At 38.3% G+C, this 22154-nt stretch overlaps 1 protein-coding gene and 1 long non-coding RNA gene across 2 annotated transcripts; both read right to left on the bottom strand.

Moving 5' to 3' along the window:
- Window positions 1–638: 638 nt before the first annotated feature.
- On the bottom strand, window positions 639–12625 carry nufip2 (nuclear FMR1 interacting protein 2). Its single transcript, XM_082179717.1, has 4 exons — window positions 12249–12625; window positions 7546–9240; window positions 4370–4402; window positions 639–4177 (listed from the first exon to the last, which is right to left on the bottom strand). The coding sequence occupies exons 1-4, from the start codon at window positions 12391–12393 to the stop codon at window positions 4125–4127; spliced, it is 1926 nt and encodes a 641-aa protein (XP_082035843.1). The 5' UTR covers window positions 12394–12625; the 3' UTR covers window positions 639–4124.
- Window positions 12626–19472: 6847 nt separating this feature from the next.
- On the bottom strand, window positions 19473–20417 carry LOC309505984. Its single transcript, XR_014208608.1, has 3 exons — window positions 20277–20417; window positions 19806–19880; window positions 19473–19715 (listed from the first exon to the last, which is right to left on the bottom strand). It is a non-coding gene; the product is annotated as an uncharacterized lncRNA (long non-coding RNA).
- Between the last annotated feature and the right edge of the window lie 1737 nt (window positions 20418–22154).

The raw sequence follows: 22154 nt of genomic DNA, 5'->3' as shown, positions 1-22154 counted from the left end.
CAGCTCGACCTCCTCCAGCATTCTCTTCCCTTGACTCACCTTTACACGAGTGCCATTTTAGAGACGCCAGAGGGGTGCGGGGACTTCCCTGGGAAAACACAGGTTCCGTAGGTCCTGTTTATAATGTTATAATAACAGTAAGTCAGGGTTATAAAAATGAAGACGGAAGTAGAAAGTGGGGTGTGCTGCTGTAAATCCAAGGAGTTTATGGCTTGAGTATTAAAGGAATATTCGGAGTTCAACAGCATTGGCGGCGGCATAACGATTAGGCCTACCACAAAAATAATTTTGTCCCTTTTTAAGGTTACGGTGAGGCATTTACAATGGAAGTAAATGGAGCCATATGTATATAAACGCAGGAATTGTTAGTAAGCAATTTTATTAAAATTAAAATCATTTTTACATAGGTTTACGTATAGGATAAACATTTACCAATTGACCCCATTCACTTCCACTGTAAGTGCTCACTGTAATCTGTATGAATTTTTGAAGTAATCAACATTATTGGCCACAGATTCTGATGTTTAAGTGAACTGAATTTCCTTTCTTTAAGCAGGAAAAACATTTAAGTCAAATTACACTGTAGACTAATTCAAAAGAACACAGTGAACTAATTCAAAAGAACACTAAGAGAACAATAACTTTTTCAACAAGTTTATTAGCAGTGACAAAGATTCTTGAGACAAAATGTAACCCCCTCTTCATGACCACTAGGAAATTCAGAGAGAGCAACATAAAAATGACATATTAATTCAAACTTTTAACAGTCAAAACATGGCACAACTGAAGATTGTTGGGGGTAATGGGGGTGTGGGGACGGGGGCAAAATAAAAGCAAGAGTTTTTCATGTTCTGATGTGATTCCGTTTAATATATCGCTTAACACAGGCACCCTGAACTTGAAAAGTTCACATTATTAACTTTGCATATAATTGAGCGCATGAATGAAGACAAATACACATGCTTGCACACGAACACACATATGCATCCACACGCATAAGTTGAGTTGTCAGGACAGGACAAGAATCATTCATACATCAAGAAAACACATGAAATTTGAATATGCCAACAACGATGCATTTTCTTGGTACAGATTTCGCAATCAAACACACCATTTAAAGATCACTGTACCTCTCTCCCATCCATACGTTCTGTCATTGCTTTAAACACTAAGGGGCACCATTTAAGATTTATGTAAATAATTTATATTGCAATTATATCATTTGTGGAGTAGTAAGTGCTTATTTTAAATTGAGGAAATGAAGCTAATGTGCAACCCCCCAAAATATAAACTTCGTTCTGTTTGCATTCTGTGCATAGAACCTCTATATGTGCATTTGAACCCTGGAGTTGAGTTTTGAAAACAAAGACCAGGTTAAGTTCATTCTGCTGAGCGTTTACAGAGATGTAACTGAGTTAAGGGAACAGTTCACCCAAAAATGACAACCATGCCATTATTTACTCACCCTCAGGTTCCAAACCCATTTAAACTGGTTGTGTCTATATAATGAAAGTCAGTGGGGTCCAAAACAGCACTTTGCCCCACTGACTTTCACGCAATGAGACCTTAGTCTTGCAGGTTTGGAACAACAAAGTTGAGCAAAAGACGACAGAATCTTCATTTTTATGTGAACAATCCCTTTAATTGGAAAACAGGGATACTGGGACAATGTGTTCACAGAGGTATTTCATAATTAACTTAATCTAATAACAGATGGTTATAAATTATGCTTACATCAGTAACTCCTTAAGCAAATCCCTTGGATACACAAAAAAAAAGAAAGAAAAAAAATAAGAAAAAGAAAAATGCTCGATGTGAGCTGTTTAAAGACAAAATTTAGCTAACTACAATAAAACTCAAGTGAAGCAATGAAGAGATGTGCATCTAAAAAGCCAAGAAACAAGCTAATTATCGATCGCATGATTTCTCTACATTGCACAAAGCTTTTAAGTGGAATCCAAACGGAATTAGAGAAGATGAAGCAGAATTTAACAACCTTACATCTGTTTCGAGTTCTTTTTCCCAATATCTTTTGAACTAAGACACTGAACAGGCTTCAGACACCTCAAGAACAGAAACAGATTAAGAACTATTGCAAAACATCCCACGTTTCGTGAAGAAGACGGACCACATTGGAAACCCTCACATGTTGCATTTAAAACCTGAAAACTCTTGCAAAGGAAAGACATACAGATACGTAGTGTGGTTAACTTCTTCCATGTGTACTTAAATCTTTTCACCTGGCAGTGTTTCATGGTCATGTACAGAAAACATGGATGCCAAATGATACCTGTAAAGATGCAAACATTGGCTTTCAGTCAAAAATTAAACCCCTCAAAAGGTTACAGTAAAAAAAAAAAACTAAAAAAACCAGCTGGTACAAACATGGGACGTTCTTTTCGTTTTTGGCAATAACACTGTTGGTGCATTTTTTTTTTTGTTAGATAGAAGAACACTGCCCTAATTCTACCTGAGTGTCTTTTTACTTTATTTCCTTTTTCACTTTTTTTTTTATTTTTTATTTTGTTTCATATACATTTCTTTTGAGATTGTGGACCGACAGTCCTTAGGTAGAGGTTAAAGTTAGTAGCCTATGATTAATAACTAGAATTTCAAATATGTACTGATATGTCAATGTTTAAGGAAATACAATTCAAGAACATAATACATAAAGTGCTACTGATTCTTACGTATAAATCAATTAATCTGTGAAATGATAAAGCAGAGGATAGACTTTAAGTTTAGAATGCATTTTCTGACATTAGAAACAGAAACATTTACACAACAGCAGAATTCCTGTCAACAGCGGTTCTATTGATGAGGCTCATGTGTGCTGTAGCAAACTTAACCAATAAGCATGGAAAAACAGGAACAAATTAAAACGACGGAAATTAAAAGCATAAAAGTGTGATTGTGGCGCTCAATAAAAAAGCTAGGGGCTTCTAGTCTCTCAAGCAAAAATAAAAAGTCCAGATCGTTTGCCAGCGATTGCTCTCTATTTCAAAGAGCGGCTCTACATTACTAAACCAAAACGAAAAAAGATCCGTAATGTACCTTATTAGCATTAAAGTTAAAGCAACTGTGTGGTGTGGCACATCTTATCGATTAGTTGTGGGTACTAACTGCTACTTAAAAAATTAAAAACATAAAACACTCAAGAGAAAAGAGTATAGCATGATCTCTGCCCTCCGTTTACACACTCTCACACAACGAGCAAGAGACTCGAACGGCTGTCAGGTGACAGAAGCGTGAAGAGACGACAATAAGACTATTAAACGATAGCACTTTGAACTCTTCCAAAAGAGGACACACAGAGCAGCATACTGCACATGCACACTACAGGGCGTACGGTCTCCCATTCCGAGTGTACCTCATAACCTGCCCTTGGAGTTTTTAAGTATTTCAATGAAAAGTATAAGAAGGAAGAAAAAAAAAAAAAGAAATGGAGATGCGTCACGAACAGGACTGACCAAATCTTGTCCAGCAATTAAATTAAGACAATTAATTAATCCCAAAGGCTTGAACTAACTGCCCCCCACACACATATATGGAGCTTGATTCCCCTGAATCTCAAAAAAAAAAAAAGAAAAGAAAAAAAGAACACACAATGTAGTTCCTCTGGCTACAGTATGTTAATTCACTGGAGAGCGACACTCTTCGGTTTAGTGCCCAAATGAATTCGATGTGACCACTTTGAGTCTACATGATTATTTGAATTCAAGAGGGGACACATGGTGACATGCTTTTCTCCAGGACGCTCTCTTTAGGTCCGTGAGTACTCAAATGAGAAGCTTCCGCCCAACCAAATGTCATGACAGGGTTATCATGAGTGTTTGACGTGTGAGTTGTATGTCCCCAAAGTCATTTAAATTGTCTTCAGCAACATATCCGCTAGACCGCATTAGAGTTGAGTTCCACAGCTCCCGTTCTAATATTCTAAAACCAGCTAACCCGTCTGTTCCTCTGTGCTCAGCCTTGACTGTTAACGGGTAACAAGGTCCTTTCTAAACCATCTTAAGATTGGATTGGTTCTGATTCAGGATGTTCAGAGGCAGCAACCATGGTTCCTCAAGCACATCTTTTTGCAGCAGTGTTCATCTGAGATATAGTGTCCAGACACAGCTTCACTGAGCAGGTCCGTCCCATGACTCGCTGTAGAGGACTACTCGATTTGGATCTACGGAAAAGTGAGAGTTTGGAACTTTAAAAACCACAAACAAAATGATATGGAAATATTTAAGGGATGTGAGCAGATGGGGCACTGGGTTTCAATATGTAAATGCTGAATCACTTAAGGGTTTAATTACATGCTGATGCAAGAATTGTCTATAACCATGTCAACAGACACAAGAGGTAAATGGAAGCTTACCTTGTTTTTGCAAATTCAAAATATATTCCATTTCTGCAAAGAAGAGAAAGATGAAAGTTCAGTGTAAAAATAGATCTATCATTTTTATTTGACTTGAAAGAACTAAGTAACTGAGCTGTTTCAACTCACACTAACAGGAAAGCTTCAAAATACTGCTATTTTGTTGCTTTATATAAACAGACAGAAATAATATTTATATATATTCAGTCCCACGGTATCATTTTGTGTGCATGAGTAACAAGTAACATTCTAATTTGAGAAGGCTAAGTAACATACTCTTTTAGATCTAGTCTAAACCAATTTATCTGCAGCACACTAACTGATAACTTCCAAATTAACTTTTTTTTTTAAAACTAACTTTTTTCCAATTTAAAGTCGCGATGAAACGACAGACCTTTTCTTTTGAATTGTGATGAACATCCGAGAGGGAAAAAAAAAAAGTAGGGCGGGATCCATCGGTCTGTTGTTGATTGAATATTGAGATATTGGAGGCGGATCTGAGTGCAAGCTTGCAGTCGATTGTACAAAAAGTAAAGCAGACCAAATGATTAGAGAAGCCCGACAAAACGACACCAGAGAAGTTTGTCGTTTCACAGGTAGATTGATTTATGACATTTTGATTAAAATTTATGGGATCAAATTTAAAAAAAGAAAGAAAACTATGCATGGGTAAATCGTTCACAGTAAGAACTATGACATGCATTTACATAATAGATAGGATTAATTTTCATTTCATGTAGACTTTAACAATCAGACAATCAAAAACAGAAGAAAATTAATTTGACAAGCAACTTTGCAATACTATAATGGCATAAATAAACAATTATCAGTACTAGTGAAATATAATAAATGAATGTTTTATCATTGTAGTTTAATGATCAGAAATAAAACAATTAAAAATCATTTCTGCATATTGGTTATCAGACATCCATCTCTAGTACACATTCATAATTAGTGCTAGGTAAGTTACTCTAAAAAAGTAATTAATTACTAGCTTTTAATTACATCTAAAAAAAATCAAATAAAAAAGTATTACACTAATGTCTAAATACTATATTAACCTTTACCAGTTGAACAATACAAGGATAGACATGAAACTACTCTTAATTCTCTCAAATAAATATAAAATTGCATCAATTATTCTTGAACTGACCAAAGTATTTAAAGGGAGAAAGTTACATTAAAAACATAAATGTTATCACTAGATGTTAAATTTTGATGTTAAATCCACTATTGTTTATATAATTGTTCTAGTCTATACAGTATTTAATGCAGTTATATCAGAAGAAATTGTATTTGAAGGGTTAGTTCACCCTTTTCAAAAATGAAAATTATCCAGTAATTTACTCCCCCTCAAGCCATTCTGTGTGTATATGACTTTCTTCTTTCAGCCATATATCAAAATATATCCTGGCTCTTCCAAGCTTTATAATGGGAGTGAATAGTAACTGAGATTTTGAAGCCCACAACAGCACACCCATCTAGGCCTGTCACGATAACTATTTTTTGTTGTGCGATATATTGTCCCAGAAATAATTGCGATAAACGATATTAGTCATTTTAAGAACATTTTATGCCACTGAATATATTATCATAATAATACAGTAACAGCATAACAATGCAAGTAGGCCTACACACTTTCAAATAACAACAACCTTTTAATTTCTCAGATCACGGAAATTAAGCGTCAAAAAATTTGAATAAATTTTAAACTTGAATAAGTAGTAAATAAACATTTTATTTTAAAAAAGTGCAAGGTAACAAGTAGAAATAAACGGAGCAATTCCAATAGGGTCCTCACACCATCGGTGCTCGGGCCCTAAAAACACACTTGCAAATGCACAAAAGGCACTTATGGAGATTTTCCAATTCCCCTGTCCTTCTTTTCTCTGTGAAAGGTGCACATAGAGTGCACACTATTGCTGAAAACACAAACCCTACTTAGCAGTCAGATGTCCATATGAACAAAGACACAGAAGCTTCAACAGGCCATATCTGCTGCTAAAACTGTTTTTCTTTAGTGTGCACCATTTTGCGCTCTAACGTTTATTTTTGCAGCGGAACAGTGGATGAAATTGAGTGCATTTGAACTAGTTCTTCTAAACGGTCTGTAGTTTTCAGGAAAACACGATAACGCCTCAAATGACGCCTTTTTCACCATGTCGATGACCGCTCTGTGTATGAAGGAACTGCCAGAGCACCGCTGTTGGTGACATTCATTATGTAAACATAATAGGTGATATATTGTGTCACCAAAAACTATTGAGATCATGTAAAATTATTGTGAGATTAGTCGATATATTGATTATTGCGACAGGCCTACACCCATCCGTCATAAAAGTAATTCATACGGCTTCCGGGGGTTAATAAAGTCCTTCAAAGCGAAGCGATGCATTTTTGTACGCAAGTCGAGTTTCAGCCAAAGAGTGAACTCTGACCGACGCATGACGTATTGACGAACGTGGAAGCGCAGAGGACAAAGCAAAATAAAACACCGGTCATGAATTAGAAGTCTAAAACGAGATTTTTTTTTTTAAAGAGAAATGTCAGAGGAGCTTGAGTTTGTTGCCCAGCACTATTTGTTTGAACCACGCGAGGCGTCTACTCTCACCTAAACCTTACGCTACTCCTACATCCTACGCCAGAACTTGACTCTCTCGTGAATGTGCGGACGGACGTGATCTATTTTATCGAAATTACTAGACATGACGCTAGTAATTACTTCCTTTCCACAAGCTAGTATTTACATTTTATAAAGTTATAAATATGGATATTTTTCTTACAAAAACACATCACTTCGCTTCAGAAGGCCCTTATTAACCACCTGGAGCACTGTCAAATACTTTTATGATTGATGGATGTGCTTTTTTGGGCTTTGAACTCAGTTACTATTAACTCCCATTATAAAGCCTGGAAAAGCCAGGATATTTTTTTGGCTAAAAAAAGAAAGTCATATACACCTATGATGGCTTGAGGGTGAGTAAATTATTGGATGATATTTATTTTTGGGTGAACTAACCTTTAAAGAGTAATCTCTTACTTTACTTTTTTAAGGGAAAAGTAATTAAATTACATTAATTACTTAGTAATGCATTGCACCCAACACTGTTCATAATAAAGAAAATACTTGTAATACAAGTGAAAGTACTTAGTAAGAGGATAAAATAGTGACTTACCTTTAGTGTGATAATATACAGCAGCTTTTAGATCAAATGATCCCCAACTAGACCTCCGGTCAAAGCCCTTAGTATGGCCCTGCTCCTTGGTCGAAGCCACCTTGGGTGCAGCTGGGGAGGTGGGAGGCAGCTCAGCACAAATGTCCTTAGAGGAAGAACAAAACACTATTGCACCATGAACCCCAGTTTCATCTCTCTGAGCATCCAAGCTAAAGACAGGCATCTCGGGTACGGCCCTGCTTGCTGCCGTGGCACCGCCGCTCACACCTCGAGTAAGATTCTGAGCATTAGTCCGTTTATCTGGCTCGTGAGCCTTGGGGAAGGGTGGTTGATCCGGTCTCTGAGAGGTACTGGAGGTCTGAGTGGCCACTGTAGCAGGACAGCCTCCCTGAAAGCTCACCTCTACTGGCACGTCCTTTCCATTCGAGCAGCACGCCACGCCCTCTGGTCCAGCGCTAGGCTCATTGATAAAGGACAAGCCCCACTGATTCTGAAAAATGTCCCCCAGAGACTTCTGATTTGTCGCAACAGCAGGGGGATCAGCTTGGCGGCCACTAGGGAGTGAGAGTTGCATATTGGAGGGGGTGACGGGGTAAACGAACAGGCTGGGCTTCCTGGGCTCAGCCACAGAGGTGATGGAACTTCCGATGGCCATAGTGCCGCTACCAGGGGGTGATGCTACATTCTCAGCGGCAACAGCTGGGGTCGCTAGCAGAGGACCAGAGCTGAAATGGGGGCCAGGCAGGGGACAGCCATTCCCTTCCCCGGGCAGAGGACCGTTGGTAAAGCTAGCAGAGGTGATGGTTTTCACCGCAGACATAGGGACCTGTGGTGGTCTCCCGGGCACCTGGGGAGCAGGAGTAAGAGCCTCCCCGCCAGCTTGGGCAGTCTTATTGAGGTTCTCCTTCACTTTACTTGCATAACTGATCTTAGGCACAATCTTAGCGCTACTATTGTCCACAGGAAAGACAGGCGGAGGCTTGAACAAGGTCCATGAGTCCTCTTTGGTGGAGGTAGCCACCTTAACCTTGCTGGAGCGTTCCTCAAACCGTTTGCCAGCTGCTTTGCTGTCCAAGTTCTTGCGCTGAAGTTCAGCCACCGGCAGAGGAGGTGGGGTGGCAGAGGCAGGTGGATCCTTGGCTTTTGGGTGCAGCTCGGCTTTTGAGCCGGCTCTGCCACTCTCCACCTGAGAGCCAGAGGCAGACTCTGGTGCCACAGCTACGTGGTCTTGTTTGCCGCCCTGCTGCATGGCTTTTCCCTGGGCTAGAGCAGTCACATTGTCCCCGGATTTGCCATTCCTCTGGGCCCGGCGCTTCTTGGGAGTAGTGTATCCACTCTCGGAGCCACTGCCATCATTGTCAGCCCCGGGTTTGCAAGGGTAACCGTTGGTAAGTGATACAGAGTTGAGCGACACCACACCGTTCAGAGAAGCCAAAGCCTCTTTTTTGCCCTCAAGTGTGTTCAACTCTGAGGACTTGTCATTTTTGAAGTCCATTCTGTTTCTGCTAGTGTTTCTACTTTTTCTGTCCCCAGTTGAGTCAGTAGTGAAGGCCCGTCGAGTGGGCTTCTGTTTCAAGTTAATGTCTAGCAGGTGTCTGTCGCCATTGCCGTTTGCAGGGTGCAGGGAGCTGTCAGGGTTAAAGGAAATGGGAGTCACCTCTCCCTCCTTCAAAGTTCCATTTATTTTGCCATTTTCTGCACAGAGAAGAGAAAAATAGCAATAAACAAGTGGAATGCAAACGGCACATTTGCATCAATTGATCTACAGAACCAACATTTTTGGGCAAATATCCAGATCAGATCTCAAGTTCCAGTAAGAGAACAGGTCAAGTCTAGTCAATGTTTGCATAAGACCAAGGAATATTTAGACTAGGTATGTTCAGTTGAACCAAGCCAAGGTCAGGCAGATGACAAGCTCACTTGCAGAGTATTCAGTGTACTTCCAATTAAAGCCAGTTTAAAATGACTCAACTGCTGGAATATCTGTGATTTGATAGCCATAAATCCCACATCTTCTGAACAGAGCTAGTTTATAAAATTAAACTGCTGGCAATAAACTGAAACAGAGATCAGTGGTTTTCAAATTGGGTCTGCATAAAATTAGTCAGAATTTATTCTTAATTTTTTTGTTAAAATGTACACACACACACTCTTAAATATGTGGTTTATGGGGACTCTCCATAGGCTTTCACCAAGGCTGCATTTCTCGGATCAAATATGCAGCAAAAACAGTAATATTTGAAACATTATTACAATGTAAAATAACTGTTTTATAAGCTGTAATTTATTCCTGTGATGGCAAAGCTGAATTTTCAGCATCTTTACTCCAGTCTTCTGTGTCACACGATCCTTCAGAAATCATTCTAATATGCTGATTTGCTGCTCAAGAAACATTTTTTTTCCATCAATGCTGAAAACATTTAGGTTCAAAAGAACAATATTTTTGAAATCTATTTTTGAAATATAATCTTTTGTATGTCGAAGCACTATAAAAACATTTGGATTGAAACATAAGTGAATGTTCTGTGGAAATAAACATGACAATGATACACAACATGACAATGTACAATATAAGTTTTCACTCGCTTACTATTTTCAAACAGAATAAACGGGTATGTATACATGGGGGTCCTTAGCAACAGGATCATGATATTGGAGGTCCTTGGAATAAAAAAAAAATAGATGTTCTTTGTCAGGCAAGTGTATAGCAAGGTCTGCTTGAGTTCATGATTTCTGTGGAAACTATTTATGGCAGCTCAAGGAATGCCCTCAGAGGAACTTAAGACAGTAACAATACCATTCTGGGCTGGCAACCTGGTATACAGATTCAAATTAATCCACACAGGAGAAAATATGTCTTCGTACAGTTTATGTAAACAAGTTGGACCAACAAGTTAGCAGGACAATGCAACACTCAAATCAATGTTGTAATACATTAATGCGGTAAAAAGAGGTTTGAGATCTAAAACGGGTATGCACGACATCTGTCCTTTGAGGCTGAAAATATGAGGCGTGAAGAGAGCAGTCCATGCAAGTGTGCTTTCATCGGCCGGCTCAAATCTGGCATCGCCCTATTTTTAACCGGAGGTGTGACGTGTCAAAATGGAGTACTCAGTCATATTTGGGTAGTTCCCCAGCATTGATGTACATGTCTTAAAATGCCGAAATTAATGAAAAACACTGAGCTAAATACACCTTAAATCCCTTTAACACATTTCATGCCTGACGTGAGCTCTCATTTGTGTGGCAAAGTCACAGTAGTTGAGGTGGGTTGTTTAATCGCAACATGGCAGTCAGCAACGTTTATACTGCATGAAATAATTTACAAAATTGTTTAGCTATGTTGTTTTAAAGACCAATTTTACTCTGTTTAGATTGAACGACTTGACTATCTTCGCGTATTCGGTCAACAAACCGGCCAAGTCATCAGCTAGCTTAGCATGCTAAGTGGCCAGCCTGAATGATTAGCCGCAGGTAGCTGTGATTGTTTATAGCTGCTACGTTAATAACGATTTTGTGAAGTGACAGCTGCAACGACATATTTCAAGAGGGGCTATAAAACACACAAGGCGTTTTTATCCATCAAATATAAACAGTTGTGTAGCGGTGTATTCCTGTGAGACCTTTTACATGTCACAATAGCCAGCAGAACCTCCAAATGGCTTAATACCAAAAGTTAACCCAGCTACGCTTGCGGTGCGTTTGAACACATATGCTCACAGTTATAGGTCACTATGTACACAATAAAGCTGTATGTCACTTCGTTTTGAAATAGAAAATGTGAGGGTTCTAGAGTTGGCAGCCTTCGTCGCAAGGCGCCATGAGCTTTTCGAGACGTTGCATTCAGTCATACACAGGACAGGTTAAACAGGGTCAGAAAATGCACTTTAATATAAAAATAACAGAAATTGTATTATTTTATCAATATATGCTGTAAATATACAAGCCTATGCGTTTAATGGATAGGATTTCCCGGCTTAATCTGTATACACTTTTAGAACGTTTGTATTCGTACAGTTATAGAATGTTCCGACGCGTTCTATTCAGGCCACTCGGTGTCGAGTTCGAATCGGCGATGAGCGCTAGCCCAGGCAGTCACTGCCAGGCCCACTCACATGACTGTCAAAGAGCAATAGGCCGCGTTTCGAGTTAAGCTGGCCAAACATACACCATGAATACTGACTCGGACTACAAAAGCTAACAGAGCTGACTATGTTTCCGGATTTGTATCACCAAAATATTCGGTTTTGCACGAAAAACGGGCAGCGGTGAAGTTTGTGAGATCTGGCCGTCCATCATGGCGGACAGGAAATAACAGAACAAGCTTAGGCTACGAGCAGGAACATTCCACAGGAGCCGGTTCATGTTGCTGTGGCAGCACCAGGATAGAGCTAACAGGCTATTCTGGGTCTCTGATGGACACGTTCCCCTTAAAACGGCCCAAACTGAGAGGCATGTTTGCGAATGAATTATAAGTCAGGGAAATGTGTAATGCGTGCTGAAAAACCGGTGCACAAGGTCAATGTCCCTTCACGCTAGTTAGCTTTGCGGCTAGCCCTGGATGTAACTATTTAAAACAGTTCCGTCAGCAAAACATGCTCCGCGTTTGACTTAACTCAAGCTGTATTACCGTAAACAAACATACTACGACATGTATTTGAAGCTTGTCAGAGGAAAAACAATGAGCGTTGCTGGTCACCAACCTGTTTTCTTCGTCTGCGTTTTCTCGTTCTGGAACTGACTGTGGTTCTGATCATTGTTTACCGATATGTTCGATCGATCAGGGTCGTTCTCTGCTCCATGACTGATATATACTCCGATTGCCCCTTCGCAGGGACGTTCCTCCATTTAACGCTAGCGCAAGTGACAGAATGTGCTCAACCGGTGCTCGGTGGACGAGGGGAGTTGAGACATTTGCACTGCCCAATCACAGCCTGCGTTTGGGGGTGCCAGTGAGAGGCGGGCGGTGTTTCGTGCGTCGCGATACAAGGCGTGGATGCTTCCCAGTCAAGGCCACAGGAAGCTGTCACGCAAACTCGTGCAATCACCCTAGTCAGTGCTGTGTCAGTTAGTCTTGTCTGTTGTACACTCACTGTTGGGGAGTTTTGGAAATGTCTCGAATCTATTTGTTTAGTGCCCCCTTTCTGCCAGTGGGAGGCGACTTAATGAGCGAGTCATTGAATTGGTTATTGAATGCTCCCGTCAGGGGTAATAAATATAGTTTTTAACATTCGGACTTTTTCTGCCATCTTTCTCTCTTAGTTCTGAGCTAGAGCAACTCATAAGATGCATTGAACAGTTCATGTGAGATGTGTTCATTCAGTTTGCACGAACGAGATGTCTCATTTCATTTAGGTTGTTTACTTTTTCTCTTGTCAAACAACAAACCACAAACGGAAGTCATTTATTAGCAATGGAGAGTAGTAGCCTAAGGGAGCTGTGTGGCGTATGCTGAATTTTCTGTTCAAGTTTAAGCTTTGAATGCTTTGAAATCTTTTGTGACTTAACTGAATGAAGCAGTCCAACCAAATGGTATTTATTTTAATCGAAGGTATGAGCGCAATCAAAGTGAGAATCATTAATATGGAAGGTAATTGCTGCTTCATGACCAATTTGAAAGTTCCAAGCGACTGCCACTAGGGGGCGAAATGCTTTAGTCGTATGGCATGCGAGGGTGATAGAAATAGTGGAAAGGTGGCTTAAAGGGATAGTTCACCCATAAAAGGAAAATTCTGTCATTAATTACTCACCCTCATGTCATTCCAAACCCATAAGACTTTTTCGTTCATCTTCGGAACACAAATGAAGATCTTTTTAATGAAATCGGACAGCTTTCTGTACTCTCTATTGATAGCCACACAACTACGCTACCACTTTGACACTTCAAAAAGTTATAAAGAGATCTTAAATCTAATCCATATGAATTGAGCGCTTTAGTCACTTTATATGATGAAGATTTAATTTAGGCTTTTATTTTTTATTTTACTTTTTGAAGTCTAAGTGGTAGTTGCGTAGCTGTGAATGGAGGGACAGAAATTGCTCAGATTTCATTAAAAATATTCTCATTTGTGTTCCAGAGATGAATGAAAGTCTTACGGGTTTTGAACGACATGAGGGTAATTAAAGGTTGTATCAGCGATTTCAGGCCCAAAAAAGGCCCAAACATAAATGATCACATTCATCTAATCTTTCCTAATGATCCGCTAGCTGCCCGCCCCATAAGCAGGCCGTCAAAAAAACGCGTCTCTGTAGGCAGCCTAGGCTCTGAGATCTGGGCTGCGTTCAGCCCCGACAAAACGTTGCACAACGTTTTTTAAACAGAAACGGTGATGCGTTGAACACACTGTTCTGATGACGCAAGAGTTGCAACTATGGCAGCTGAGAAGGCCATTCTTTGTGAAGAATTTTCGGAGCCTGATGAAGTCGGTATAAATATGTGTTTAATACTACAAAATATGCCCGATGTTACAGTTACACTGCACTTGCTGCCCAGAACAAAAGATAACATCCCAATCGAGTGAAGGGATTGCTGAAACTGAAATGGAAGCACACATCTTACCTAATTCAGACTAAAACACATCTATTTAGCCTCACATGCTGACTTTATTTGTAGTTCATACTGTTTTAATACCCTGTATTTTCTTTCTCATTTTTAGGAAAAGCACTTAATTACCATTGTTTATTTCTATACCAAATGTCATACACTTGCAATGAAGCTAAAAATATAAACAACTACATCATTATGTTGATATCCTTTATTTTTACGATAAAACTTACGACAAACATGTCTTCTAATATCCTCAGTTGTTGCGTATACCGAGCTGCATCGAACACATTTGTAAATTACTTTCCTTGAACCCATTGTGCGAGTTCACTTTAATACCGCGTGCTTTATATACATGTTGCTGCTGATTGGACTGCAGTTCTGACACACCTACCAAACAAGAGAAAACGTATCTCAAACCCCGTTGCACACCGGTGCACGCCGGACGTTCAACCCGGAAACCGTAGCAAAACGTTGCGCACCGTTTTGAACTTGAACATGCCCCTGCACACAAAAACAATTGCTTTCACCAACCACTCAAAACCAAAATAAAAAGTGTTCCAACCAATCACCGACAGGGGTGGGTGTTGTGAGGTTTTCACGTGCAGCCGTGCACGAGCGTAAAACCTCACAACACCCACCCCTGTCGGTGATTGGTTGGAACCTTTACAGTCTATGGTTGGAACACTATTTATTTTGGTTTTGATAGGTGGTAAAAGCAATTGTTTTTGTGTGCAGATCTCAGAGCCTAGGCTGCCTACAGAGACACGTTTTTTTGACGGCCTGCTTATGGGGCGGGCAGCCAGCGGATCGTTAGGAAAGATTAGTTACATTTACATTTATTCATTTAGCTGACGCTTTTTATCCAAAGCGACTTACAATTGCTATATATGTCAGAGGTCGCACGCCTCTGGAGCAACTAGGGGTTAAGTGTCTTGCTCAGGGACACATTGGTGTCTCACAGTGGATTCGAACCCGGGTCCACTGTGAGACACCAATGTGTAGTTGAATCTGATCATTTATGTTTGGGCCTGAAATCGCTGATACAACCTTTAATGACATAATTTTCATTTTGGGGTGAACTAACCCTTTAGTGCCACCAATACACTACATGACTTTCAAAATGGTCGGATTGCTGTTCTTTTCACACCACACAACTGTCTTTTGTCGATCATCACCTGTGTGAACGAGCACTGATTTGCACCCAATTTCGGGCTTTTGTCTGCTGTCTCCAATTACTGTTGCCGAATGTAAAATCATGGCTTAAATCATAGTGTGTGGGCGACATAAGCAATGACTCGTTCAGTGAAGGGGTAAATGCGTGGAACTTAAAATATTAAACTTAAAATATAAATTTTAAAGGACAAGTTTGTTCACAAATGAAACACCAACACTGTGTACAGTTTTGGTACATTTGGTAGTTTGGTCGACAATTGCACATATCTTATACTGAACCTCCAACTTCTGACCGCTCAGTGTGCTTATCAAAAGCAATTGCATGTCTATTTAAACTCGAAGAGGTCAAGGGGATAGTATAAACCACAGATAGCCATGGATATCCTTCTAGAATGTTGCACTTTGGACTAACTCTCGTTTAGCAGAGTGGGGGTAGATTGCAGATCTGATGTTCTTTTAAACTTTCTATTCAAAGAATTCCGAAAAAAGTATCAGTTTCCACAAAAATATTAAGCTGCACAACTATGATGTTAAAATACCCTATATAAAAATAGAAATTATTATTTAAAATTGTAATAATATTTCACTATTACTGTTTTTTTACTGTATTTTTGAACAAGTAAATGCAGCCTAGGTTTACATAAAAAAATATTACCGACCCCCAACTTTTGAACGGTAGTGCACCATCAAAGTAACCTCTTGAATTCAGATAGTCTCACAATTTACTTTATAATAAATTGTAGTGTATATGTTTTTCCATCATAGTGTAGGCTACTACAAGCCTGCATTCCATGCATTCTCTGAAATTAACCAGAGGGGGGCAGACAAACACTGTTAAGATAATCGGTATCTTTAGTGTAGTCATATAAGTTTTATGAACATGGAATCATGAAACGACATTGTTTTAGATTTTTTGAATATGTTATCCCATTCATAATAATAAGGCAGGGGAAATTCCTTAACTATGTTTAGAATGTCCAAATCCTTTGATGGGGTCAGATTCATCAGGATAGAGTGACATGGACAACAGCCTCTGTGAACTCATCTGGGAACGTTTGAACTCCTGCACTGTGTTAGTACTTGTCGAAAGCACTAACAAAATTACTTTGTAAGTTCCTCTCTAAGGTGAAACCAAAATGTCCCTTTCGTAATCTCTGTAAACTGCATTTTCCCTTCTTTTACATGTTTAGTAGGGCTCTCTTGCCCTCTGCTTGTGTAATCAGCATTGGTGGACCTTTGAGCAAAACAACTCCATGTTTGTCAGACACTGATGTGACTTGTTTAATAGCAGAGCAGTTGATGAGCAGTTTTAATAGTCTATTCAAAAAACTGTTTTATGGCTGAGCTTGTCAGAATGTCTCTTGGACTATCCCAGCTGAAAATAATAGGTTATGTGTTTTATAAGTTTCAAAGAAAACAAATAATGCACAACTTTTCATCTAGATGTGTAGTAAATCATTCTCAGTATAAAATGATTCTTGAATTGGAAATATGAAAAAATTTAATATGCTTAAAGATGAAGTGTTTTGGGTAGGTACAATTGTTTTTAAACCTTACTATAATGCATATATCTTCAGGGCAGTCTGAACTATGAGAAAAAGGTTACGGCTTTACATTCCTAGACCATAACAAGTATTACCTACAGGCCATGTCATTGCATTTTAAGTTCTGTCAAAACAGACTTCAGCCAGAGCATAAATCACATAACTCGGCTCTATTAATCTAGCAATAGCAAACCTTGAGTGAAAGACTGGCTCTTTTAATTGCAGAGAGCTGGCTCAAATAATGCTAGTCCTCTGTCTCTGTAATGCTGTTATACAGGTATCAGGGCGACTAGCCTTGAGCATGGCATCTTACCCCTGAAAGGCCACGAGTGATTTCATATCCCCTGTCTTGTCAACACGCTTTCATCTGAACTCCAGTTAGTATCATTAACAGCTCATATTTCACTCTTCTGGAATGTTCTGGTACCTTCTCAAAAACAAATGTGAATATTAAGCATTTGCTACAGGATGAATCAATGCAAACATGATTATATGATTATAATATCTGTGGCTTGTTGTGAAGACTTTTGTAGTCTGACGTTAAGGTGCGCTCGCTTTGGTAAACCTGAAAGGGAAATCATTAGGGTTGTTTACTTGATGTTAAATGTGGAAAAAATGAGGTGCAGGCTGTAAAAAGTCAGTTTGACTCTTGCACCCGCTGACTGTCACCATGGAGACAAGCCCATCACAAATATAGCAGTACTGAGTCTGACTGAGACAACTTTCATCTTAATCCAGGTAGTATTGTCTTCATGCGCATTTATTTTGATGAGCAAGATTTTGTTTTACAGTAGAACGTTTAAAAAAATAAGGCTTGTTAGAAAGCGATACATAGGGTATAACACACACACAACACTTTTGTGTCTTCTCTGCATTTCTCTTCTTCTCTAGCTTGCTTCATAATAGTTGTCTAATAAACCTGGCATTACATATTACAAATATTGTTGGGTCTTTGACGAATTGTGTTTAAGTCATTTTGGATAAAAGTATTTTCTAAGAGTATAATTGTTAATGTAATGTATTGTGCATAATGCCTTTTAAAAAATATATTCATACAGCTCTGTCTTGGTAGAAGACTGAATGAAAGCTTGTTTATTTAGTTCGGATTGGTTCCTTTTTCTAACTGCGTCTGGGAGTGATTCATTTTTTCTGGGCCGCCTCTTACTTTTACATCTGTAGATGGAGCACAAGCAGCCAGTGCTGTGGATGGTGAGTCAGGGAACGAAGAGAGATCAGCCCATCCTCCCCTGACAAGACACAACACCCATCTTTAACACAACCTCATCAAACCTCAGGCAACCATGCCAGCTTACAAGGGTGAGTGCAGATCAAGAGGCATGTGTCAACAATGTACTGTTGTACTCTTTTACAAGGGCTTCAATGGAGGGCCAAGGAGGTCCCAGACATTTCCATTACACTGTTACATGCGCCTGCAGCGATTGTAGCATATAGTTTGGGAACCCCCTGAAATTAATGTACTGTAATGTAAAAGAACGATTGTGATGTTTCTTAAAGCTTCAGGAATGCATATGAGCGGATGAAATGTTGTAAATGCATTTGTTTAAAGCCCTGGTCCTCCAGATAGACTTGCAGGTACACTGTAAAAATAAAAGGTGCCTGGAGGAACCTTTTGGGGTTCTTCACTTTGCCACACCGGCGGAACCGTTTGTAGATCCTCTAGGCACCCTTTAAAAAGTGGTGGTTCTCTGAGGAACCACACAGGTTTCCTGAGGAACTCTTATATTAGGCACTGTGTGGAACCACTTTGGGTGCCTCCAGGAACCAAATTATATATTTTTTTTATATATTTAATTGCATGTTGTTACTACGGTTACCTTTGACTTCTATTATAATAAACAAATTGAACCAAATACAAAATAAGAATTGTTTATTACATATTTTATATTCATTTTTATACATACACTTCCATGCACATGGGAAAAAAAGCTAACTATAGATTAATATCAATGAATACACAAAAAAAATTGTATAATACATAAGCAACATGAATAATCAACCATATACAATAGGTTACACAAGAAAAGACATTTCAACAAAATGCATGGAAACACGTTCCATGTAATAAATCAATGTAAAAAAAAAACTAAAAAAACCAAAACATTTTGACTAATTAAAAATGTCCATCTTCACTTAAAGGTATAGCGGAGGATGTTTTACTTCCTGGTGGGTAGTCTAAACTATTGGTCCTCCTAATTGTCAATCATTCTGGTGAATCAATCAAACTTTTCAAAAAGTGGAGAGGGCGGGTCTTATCTAAAATTTGGAAAGATCCTCCGCTATACCTTTAACTTTAAAACATTTGTGTTTCAGTCCACTTTTTAAGTCTGACATCACTGTTTCCAAGTCCAAAAGCTCTATCAGGTGCCAATAACAAACAAACAGTGCTAATATGCACTCATTGTGCTGTAATATTCCTGAAAAATATGATCCTAACCTTTATCTCTATACCGAAATCTGCTATTTTGAATCATAAAATGTTGGGGATTTTTCACAAACGAAATCAGCAATTTCGTTTGTGGTCGAAAATGTCACTATGGGACCAAGTTGGTCACTGGAATTCGCTAGATTTGACTCATGTGTGAGCTGTGCTTCATACATTACGTGCTGACAATGGTCAATGGACCTTTTTGCCTGTGTAATTTCACGAAATTCAAAAATGTGACTGCACCTTTACTCGATGCAACATAAAATGCAATCAATAATAAAATCTTCACAAGGGACATGTGAGGTACTTAAAGAGTTAGAAAAGTGAAAAGAAGCATCAGCTTCATTTTCCGTTTGTTTTTCCTCTTTTCTGGTGGATGGTCCAGGCACTTCAGTGATTTTCAGGCCTACAGGAGGATTTTTATTCTTGTTCAAACTTGTATTTCAGCTTACCGAGATCCCTGCAAAGTACAACATTTACTGTTAGTAAGGTTATTAAAATGATAGTTGTGAAATTTAAATAATTTCCTCAGCCTTGTGATGTTCCAAACCTGTTTGACTTTCTGTCTGTGGAACCCAAAAGCAGATCTCAGGCATAATGCAACCCCAGTCACCGTTCGCTTTCACTGCATGAAACAAGCAGAAAAAAATTGTGTAAATCATTCATTAAACCATTCTTATGTACACTTGTCTAGTTCAATTCAATGCAACAATTAATATAAAAACGGTTAAGCTCCAAAAATGTCAGAGAAAAGATCCTAAAAATAATCAATGAGTTCACAACTCATGTGTTACGGGTTGTGTTGTAAGTCTTTTGAAGCCATATAATAGCTTTTTATAGTGATAATAATAATATAAAATAATAGTGATATTATTTTTCTGAGTAACATGAATGAGATTTGAGAGCATGAGGGAAGATTTTCAGAGAATAACTGATTAAAAAAACACAAGTACACAGTCAAACAATACAATTTCACACAGAAAAGTTCATAGTAATAAAGCATGTGGTGTAGGTAACTTACTGTAATTCAATGTTGCCACTGAAATGTTCAGATTATTTTAGAAATGTACTGGTTGTTCTGGGGAAACAAAAGAACAAAGCTGATTATTCACAACATAATATTTATTGACCAGTAAATGGCTTTAAAATGGTATTTGAGAGAATGAGGGCACCTGTAGTAAGGAAAGTTTGTGTTATTCAAATGATGTGGATTTGAAAACAGATGGATCATTAGGTAATATTTATTTCTTAGCCAGCAATTATTCAGTGAAGTGTTTATGCCGATGTTTTTAGTTCTAATAGTCCAAACGACTGCCAGGCTAAGTTTTTGACGGACGTGATAATATGTGTGAGGGGTGAACCATGTTTGAGTTTTTGGTAATCATAAAACATGCTGGAGAGACGTTCAAAATGTTTTTGCGTGTTATTATACTTAAATAAATTACATGTTAATCAGAGACTGACATGTTTGGCTTGTCAAAAATGTTACATTCGGCTGTCGCAAATTCGTTGACTTTTGAGAATCAAGTACATTTTTGACCATAAAAGGAGTGGTTTTGATGCACAAAGTAGTTTTTTATTGTCTCTTATAACAAAAATATTTTATTAAAACCCATGAAAATGCAGATTCTGTTGTAAATAATAGTGAAAAAAACACTTTTAAAAACTGTTGTTTCATTATAACCCTTTGCAGATTTTGACTCTTATCTTATTTTTAGTTATCTTAGTTGTAGTATTTGGTTTTACTTTTGCAACTACATGTCAAATAACTCTCATTAGAGACTGTCAGAGGCCCACACGGAAAAAAATTAATAGTTGAATAAAGTCTTTTTTTTTTTTTTTTTTTGCACAAAAAGTATTCTCGTCGCTTGAAAAACTTAAGGTTGAGCCACTGTAGTCACTTGGACTATTTTAACGATGTCTTTACTAACTTTTCTGGGCCGGCAGATATCAATTACCGAGTGAGCCAGCTCTCAGATTTCATCAAAAATATCTTAATTTGAGTTCCGAATATGAGCGAAAGTCTTATGGGATTGGAACAACATGAGGGTGAGTAATTACTGACAGAATTTTTGGGGTGAACTAACCCTTTAATGCAGTATTTAATTTCAGATTAATATAGAGACTAGGCCTTTAAAATCCAATTTTTGAAGTCAGATTAGCGCCATCTGTTGAGAGAATATAAAATAAAACATGTCATTTTATGGTGTTACCACTAGATGCCTGTATAGCTCTCTATGGAGAGGCTTGTGAATTCTCTAGTAGTTTTTGGACAAAATTACTTCCTTTTAAGATGTGGATTTGAATGTATTATTATTATTATTATTATTTTTTAATTCTCAAATAATACTTTTTGTCAAGGTTTATAAAAAATATAAAAACATTTTTTTTTAAGTGTACACGTTTTTGCATTATTATTACTACAGTCAAACCTGAATACAGAGAAAGCATTTTGTTACATGTAACATTAAAATTCAATGCAAAATGTACAAAAAATAAACAGGAATGCTTGTTTTTTCTTTAACATTGTATATTATCAACACTGGTTGTGAAAGGCGTGAACAAATTTAAAAATAGAATAGCACAAATACTAGCACTTTCATTAAAGCATTAGTGGCCAGTAGCCTACAGTGACATACAGCTAAAACATTTTTCCAAAGAATGTTGTAACAAATTCATGTTTTCCATGCGGACCTCTAATTTCTCTGCATACTTCTCAAGCCTCACCACCCCTTTAAAACCATGTATCCAAATAACTGTGTCACTGACTTCTAATAACTGCCAGAAAGCAGCTTCTCATTATCTAACTTCAGACTTAAGATTTACAAATCTTTAGACAATTCACAGGTATGGCCGAGCTATCTCTAGTTCTCCCAGCAAGTGAACGGCTATCTAAAAG

The sequence above is a fragment of the Leuciscus leuciscus genome, assembly GCF_965113295.1.
Source record: "Leuciscus leuciscus genome assembly, chromosome: 9".
Classification (NCBI taxonomy): Eukaryota; Metazoa; Chordata; class Actinopteri; order Cypriniformes; family Leuciscidae; genus Leuciscus; species Leuciscus leuciscus.
The sequence above is the reverse complement of the archived record's forward strand: the minus strand, read 5'-3'. Positions and strand labels throughout refer to the sequence as shown.

Excerpts from the sequence above, each read along its gene's own strand:
- nufip2 (XM_082179717.1), bottom strand. The coding sequence starts at position 12,393 with ATGGAGGAACGTCCCTGCGAAGGGGCAATCGGAGTATATATCAGTCAT. Across the intron at positions 9,241-12,248 it reads AACGCAGACGAAGAAAACAG|AAAATGGCAAAATAAATGGA; the intron begins GTTGGTGACCAG and ends TTCTCTGTGCAG. Across the intron at positions 4,178-4,369 it reads TTTGAATTTGCAAAAACAAG|ATCCAAATCGAGTAGTCCTC; the intron begins GTAAGCTTCCAT and ends ACTTTTCCGTAG.